The sequence below is a fragment of the Camellia sinensis genome, chromosome 9 (genome assembly GCF_055761805.1).
Source record: "Camellia sinensis isolate YWXY chromosome 9, ASM5576180v1, whole genome shotgun sequence".
Taxonomy (NCBI): Eukaryota; Viridiplantae; Streptophyta; class Magnoliopsida; order Ericales; family Theaceae; genus Camellia; species Camellia sinensis.
Genome location: NC_138969.1, coordinates 51304423 through 51311967, shown reverse-complemented (window position 1 = coordinate 51311967; position 7545 = coordinate 51304423). Strand labels below are relative to the sequence as shown.

At 33.4% G+C, this 7545-nt stretch overlaps 1 protein-coding gene and 1 long non-coding RNA gene across 2 annotated transcripts; one reads left to right on the top strand and one right to left on the bottom strand.

The window, feature by feature from the left end:
- Positions 1 to 1239: 1239 nt before the first annotated feature.
- Positions 1240 to 2271, top strand: LOC145799414 (protein FAR1-RELATED SEQUENCE 5-like). Its single transcript, XM_082888992.1, has one exon. It carries the CDS (start codon positions 1240 to 1242, stop codon positions 2269 to 2271), a length of 1032 nt encoding a protein of 343 aa, XP_082745118.1.
- A 1390-nt stretch (positions 2272 to 3661) lies between these two features.
- Positions 3662 to 6678, bottom strand: LOC145798584 (uncharacterized). The gene is made up of 2 exons (XR_014339663.1): positions 6279 to 6678; positions 3662 to 4164 (listed from the first exon to the last, which is right to left on the bottom strand). It is a non-coding gene; the product is annotated as an uncharacterized LOC145798584 (long non-coding RNA).
- Positions 6679 to 7545: the final 867 nt, after the last annotated feature.

Genomic DNA, 7545 nt, shown 5'->3' with positions numbered 1-7545 from the left:
GAGCCTTATGCTATTATAATATATAGATCAGCTCCGATTCATACCACTAAAACTTGAGCACTAGGAGCAGCTCTAATTACGTGGCATCTAAGAAGGGAGGAAAAATGACACTTTCATATTACAGTGCGTGTGTTTCACGCACTGTGATTAGGAAAAAAAAAAAAAATTTCCCGCTCAAAAATCTGATAACAGAGGAGAAGAAATCGTGTTTCAACTCTATTCCCGTTGAAGCTGTGATCGGCGTCCCTCTCCTCCACTGTGTAAATTGTAACGGGATTTCCACCGCCGTCCCTCTCCTCCACCATCAAGCGTTCATTTGCTATCTCCGTTTGCAGATTTCGTGTCCCTCTCTGTCTTCCCTCTCTTGGTCAAGCATTTGCAGATCTCTCCCTCTCCTTCGTTCAGGTCAATTTCTGTCCAGTTGTCGTCCCTCTCCTCCACCATTTAAATTGTAGTTGTATTCTGTAATGAAATATATATATATAAACATACATTGAAGAAATTTTTATAATCTGTTAAACATACATATATATATATCAGATTATAACATACATATATATATATATATATATGATTATACCAAACATATATATAACAGATTATAGCATACATATAATTTGTTATTGAAAAGATAATTGGTAACTGGTAAACATACATATATAATCTGTTATAACATATATATATATATATATATATATATAAAACAGATTAGAACATACAGATTATAATATGACAGATCATTGTTAATATTAACAATGATCATTGTTAATATAACATACATTGAATGAACAGAAATGCAGATCTCTCCCTCTCCTCCATTTCTGTTAATATGACAGTCCAAATCTGTTAAATTGTTATAAATTGTTAATCTAATTTTGGACAGATTTTGGGTTAATCTGGTAACTTGCATTGTTAGAAATTGTTAGAAATTGTTAGATTTTGGGTTAATCTGTTAAATTGTTAGAAATTGTTATAATCTGTTAATCTGGGAATTGTTAGAATTTGAAGCTCTTACAAATTAGAAATTGCTACAATTTGAAGCTCTGTTAATTTTTGAAAGAGTAATATGTTATAGTCTCTTGAAAGGGGTAATATGTTATAATTTGTTCAAGAGCTTGCATTGTTAATCTGTGTGTATATGTGTAAGTATAACAGAGTAATAACATAATAGCTTGGTTCTATTACTCTATTAATCTATTAAATCATTTGATTTCATATGGTATTTTTGAATGAGCAGGAATGGAGAATGGTTCGAACAGTGCTGAGAATCCTTTATTAAATGAGAGTGAAGAAGTTGAGGAACCGAAAAGGGGTATGTGTTTTAGCTCAAAGCAAGAAGTGCATTCATTTTATGCGAAATATGCGAAACATATTGGATTTTCCATAGCTTATAAAACTCAAGTTTGTGGCGATGATGGGGAATTAAGATATTTTGGGATTGAATGTTCTCGATCGGGAAAGAGAATCAAAAAATCAGAAGTAAACCCTCTAAAGCCATCTTTGTCTACAAAAATTGATTGCAAAGCAAGGGTACGGGCAACCTTACAAAAGGATGGGAGATTTATGTTAACCACAGTTAACCTTGACCATAACCATGACTTGATTCCCACCGACTCACGTCATTTTGCAATGAATAAAAAGATTGTTACTCCTGTGAAGAGAAGATTAGAAATTAATGATCAAGCAGGGATTGGGGTATCTAGAAATTATCACTCAATGGTTGTTGAAGCTGGGGGTTATGAGTCATTAACATTTGATGAGCGAGATGCACGAAATTACATTGACAGAGCTAGAAAATTAAGGCTTGGAGAAGGAGATTCCGATGCACTTCAAAAATATTTTTTGAGGATGCATGCACAAAATTCGAGTTTCTATTATATGATTGATGTTGATACTGACTTTCGCATAAGAAACTTGTTTTGGGCGGACGCAATGAGTCGGGCGGCTTACAAAGAATTTGGAGATGTTGTTTCATTTGACACAACTTACCTCACTAATAAATATGATATGCCATTTGCTCCGTTTGTAGGAGTTAACCACCATGGAATAGGGACACATGGTCAATGCTATTGGAGGCACATCTCTCACCCCGACAAGTGTGGACATTATGAGAAGACAAAGTTTCATAAATCCCCCAACTCAGATTTATGGAGTTGGCACATCACTTACCCCGTCGGACTGTATTGGAGGCACACCGGGATTTACGAGAACTCAACAATCCATGACTGCTACGCATCAAATTTATGGAGCTGTACCATCTTCATTTGTTGACTTCAATGTACAAATGAACCACAATGACCGTGGCGGTAGTTTTCGTTAGTTGGAAACTTGCAATTGTAATGCCTTTTATGTGACTAAACTTGGATTTTATTTTGTTTTGGATAATTTATTTAATATATTTTTGGATTGTTCAGTTTCTTTATTTTTTGGTTGAGAACAAATTGATGTTGTTCCCTACTTTGTTGTTATAGTTAATGTTCCCAATTGATGTTGTTATATTTGTGCTCTATTTACTACATGTGTTCCAAATCTGTGTGAAAAAAGCTGTTACAAATCTGTTAAAAACCTGTCTTCAAATCTATCTTGAAAAACCAATGTGGAAAAAATATGTTCTCAAAACTGTGTGAAAAACCAGTGTTCAAAAAATCTTTCTTCAAAAACCTATGTACAAAAATCTGTGTTCAAAACTATGTGAAAAAAACCTATCTTCGAATCTGCCTTGGAAAACCTGTGTGAAAACAAAAGTCTTCAACACTGAAAAACCAGTGTTGAAAAAATCTGTGTGAAACAATGTGAAACAAAACCTGTATTTGAATCTGTCTTGCAAAACCTGTGTGCAGAAATGTCTTCAAAACTGTTTGAAAAACCAGTGTTTGAAAAACCAGTGTTCAAACAATCTGTCTTCAAAACTGTGTTAAAAAACCTGTGTGCAAAAATCTGTCTTCAACAACCTGTCAATCTGTCAATGTGTCCAAATCTGTGTTCAAAATGCGTTGAACCTGTGTCCATATGTGTCCAAATCTGACAACAATGTGATTCAATTGTGTTCACAATCTGTCAATTTTCTATGTTAATAATGAAGACAAAGTTGTGAAGCACCTGTGTTAAAATACACAACAATGTATGTTCAAATACAGAACAATGTATGCAAAAATTTGTGAAGCACCAGACAAACAGAATCTATGTTCGAAATCAGTCCAAAATGTGTCCAAAATCAGTCCAAAATCAGCCTAAAATCAGTCAAAAATCATCCCAAAATCTGTCCAAAATCTGCCTAAAATCTGTCCAAAATCAGCCTACAATCAGCCTAAAATCAGTCCAAAATCATCCCAAAATCTGTCCAAAATCAGCCTACAATCAGCCCAAAATCAGTCCAAAATCTGTCGAAAATCAGCCCAAAATCAGTCGAAAATCAGCCCAAAATCTGTCAGTAATCTATGTTCAAGCACACAAACATAAGCTATGAAGCACCTGTTCATAATATGTGTTAACAAGCACCTGTCAATAATCTATGTTCAAGCACACAAACATAAGCTATGAAGCACCTGTTCATAATATGGGTTCCTGTCCAAATCTGTTCATAATATGTGTTCAAACAGACAAACAAATAACTTTCAAGCTTCCAATCAGATAACAAACAATCCACATGATTACATATTCATACTTGTCAATCCATAATTGTAATATATAATAAATCTTCATACATATCATCTTCATAATTAATACAACACCAATTACATGTTCTAACTTGTATTAAAATTATTACATCTTCATAATTAATATCACACCAATTACAAGCAAGATGAAGATCCCATTAATACAACACGAATTTCTATTTATGTCTCTTTGCAATTTTTGCATCTGCGCATTCTGAAATTGATGTTGTTCGCTTTGAAATCGAAGATGTTCGCCCATACTTTGAAGTTGTTCGGTGACAGTCGGTGTATTCTCCATTCGCACTTGCCCTTCCTCCGTACGTTGTGAATTTGTAGGCAAGCACCATGCAATAAACCCACTGCAATCAGGACAACAATAAAATAGCTTATTCTTGTTTCGTTCCGTCTCCGAAATTCGAATGATTGCTTTTTTCCGACATTGAGGACAATTTCTGTTGCAATACGTCAATTGATCTGAGGTACTGCCGTTAACACTTGAAGTTGACATCTGCAAAAATATGAAGCGAAATCTTAATCAGTTAGTGTATTACTCTTAGGACCTCTTCCTACAGCAATTGGAAATTTGAATAAGTTGACAAACCTGTAAGAAAATTTGGAGAAATTGTTGTTGTAGGGTATTGGCTTATAAGTAACATAGGCATTTGTAAGGCTTTGTATTTTTTATTTTTAATGTATTAAGCAAGCACTGTGACAGCATGGTTTCAATGTATTAGTGGCTTTCATATTTGAGTCATATTCCCTCATTGCTGTGTGCTCCTCATATTCCCTTGTGACATGACTCTTATGTGAAGGAATGATGGAATGACACAACCTTAAACTAACTCTTTACAAGTTCAAGTTATCAAAATTGCTTCATCCTTCTAAAAAGTTCAACCTGAACCTATTTCCAGAAACATGTCTGCTTCATGCTTCTAAAAAGATAAAATTTGATTTCGAGATCCTGTTTGACCCTTATATTTCAACCAGATGCTTCATTCTTTGAATCATCTAAGCTTTTACACATTTCCATTACAGAAAATTTCAGCTAAATTGCACATATGCTTTACTTACTATGTATTATGCAGTTGTTAGTTCCATGTCTTGGGTGCCCTTTTCAATGCTTCCAATTCCTTTTTCTGCAGGTCTCTTAATTCTAACAGTTTCTGCAGGTCTCTTAATTTTAATTATTGAAGTTTGTAAACTTTATCATTGATCTGAATTTTTTAATTAAATTTATTGTTTACAAAACTGCGACGCAAGTGGGGGAGGAGAAGTCATATAGCTTTCGATTCGAAACAGCCAGCTGCTGCTCTATAGGCACTATTAAGTTATGATAGAAAAAATAAAATATACAGGATAAGAAACCACTGCTAATAACATCCATGTACAAGGATAGCATCTTTGGCCAAATCAAAAATTAGATAAGAAATTTCATTTGCTCATAAGTTACACTTGAGGAGGGTGCCTGGAGACACCACTCGAGCTAACAGTTTATCAGTTGATAATGAAATAGAGATGGTGCCAAAGCCTCCAATTTTATACTGATTGGTCATAGAAACTAATAACAGCAAAAGGTCCCTAATAAAAAAGAACTATTAATATGCATTTGGATGTTAAAAGTTAAACATAAATGAAAATCAAGAAAGGATGGCTTTCCTTCTTTTCCCCCCTTTTTTCTAATGTCAGAAGCTAAGCAAGGTTGAGAGTGGACACTTGCTAACTCCCAATTGAAGAAACTAAAAAATAATGCTAATACAGCTAACAAAAGCATGAAAAGAATAATCAAATAGCACTAATACATACAAATTTGGCATCATCACTATTACCAAACCAATATCAGATCAACATCACACCTCACATCATTCTCCAACTACTAAGAATGTGCGATTAACTCTTAAGAAACCTTTGAAGAAATGTCAAACAAGCAGCAAGGCAATTGCATTTAGCATAAGAATTTTTGGAATTTCTGGGTACAGTCAGCAATGCATGCTACTACATAGAGCATTGGGTTCCTTGCATTTTGACAAAACCACATAACACAAAGTTCAAGCAGATTACTAAATATAAAATTTTAAAAAAAGTAGGCATTGAATAGACATAAAAACAAAGAAAATTTGAAAAACATAAATAGAACACAGTAAACCAACTGGGTATGCACCAGAAACTAGAAAATAATTACCAACAAAAATAAGTAAGTAGAAAAGGGTTCTCTTATTTTTACATAAGGAAAATCAAGAATGAAGCTAATCTGCTATTTTTACATAAGGAAAATCAATAATGCAAATCCAAGAAAGATTTGGCAGTGGCTTCAAGGATGATTAAACAATTTTATATATTCTCCACCAAATATATATTTTAGATTTTTTAGGCAAATCCAATGTAATGTAAAATTGGGGCAAACCAAAATCAAAATCAATTGGGGCAAACCAAAATCAAAATCAAAATCGTCCTAAACAGATGAAATCAAAGTGAAACACACAAATCAGGGCATATAGATATAGATATATACATAGATATAAATCAGGGCATGAAATCAAAGTAAAAAATCTCAACAAATCAGGGCGTATAGATATAGATACATACATATATATATATATAGAGAGTGAGAGAGAGAGAACTGACCTGCGCAGAAAATCTGTGAAGACGGAGAGTGACTCGGTCGTCGTCGGTCGTCGTGCGTGACTCGCTCGTCGTTCTCGTGAGAAGCTGCGCTCGTCGGGGTTGTAAAAGCTGCGTTCAACCTCAATCCTCGCCGGGGTTGGAGAGCTATGCTCGTCGTCTCACCGCTGTTGGAGAGCTACCCTCGTTGGGAGCTCCTCGACAAAGAGGCACAGCAGAGAAGAGAAGAGAAGGAAGAATAGAGAGAGAGTCTTCAAATGTTTTGTGAAAATGAATTTGAAATTTGAAATGAAAAGAGGGAGAAACGGGCGAGTTTGCCTCAGCTTTTGACGTTGGCGGCCACGTCATTAGTGGTGATTTAGTGATCAAGTTTTAGTGGTCGGAAGCATTTTTGTATATAGATATAGATAGATTGATAGATAGATATAGATATAAATTATGTACTAAATTTTTAGGATGATTTATTAACTGATGGTCTCATTTGGCAATATCACTTTTTAGCCTAAAAGTAAAAAAGTTACCAAAAATAATCAAAAAGCTAACAACATATACAAAAAAGTCAAATATTCCATTTTCTCTCTACTTTTTGCATATTTTTTTGTAAAAAATTAAAAAGTCATCCCAAACACACTAATTTTTTTTACCTCATATTTTAGCTAAAAATTTAAAAAATTACTAAAATAGCTTGTTCCCAAACGAGACCTTTTAACATAGTTATTAAGACTTTGCCTGGTCTAATTATTAATATTGATATATAAATTACACTATGTAGTGTGTATCCCTAACATGGATATCAAATAAATTATTAAAGTAAACATAAATCAATATATACATAAATAATATATTACAATATAGAGAAAATTGATGAAAAATTTACTTTAACAATTGTCTAAAACATTAGGTTCAGTGGATATTTTTTGTTGGTGAGAGGTCCACATTTTATAAAATAATTTGGTGATAAATCCTAGAGAACATTTTGTTTTCAATTTTACCCCTTGACTTTTTTTTATCTGTTTGACTTTTTATTGGCTATCTGTTCAAATTTATATCTGTTTGTTCGAATTTTTTTTCTATCTGTTTAAATTTTTTTCCTAAATTCTATGTATCCATTCAATTTTTTTTTTCTTCTATATGTTCAATTTTCTTATCTGTTCAATTTTTTTCCTAAACTCTATTTATCTATTCAGTTTTTTTCCCCTAAATTATATTTGTTATTTTTTCACCTGTTCAAATCTTTATTATTGAAATACTTCAAGGTCCAAGCGGTCAT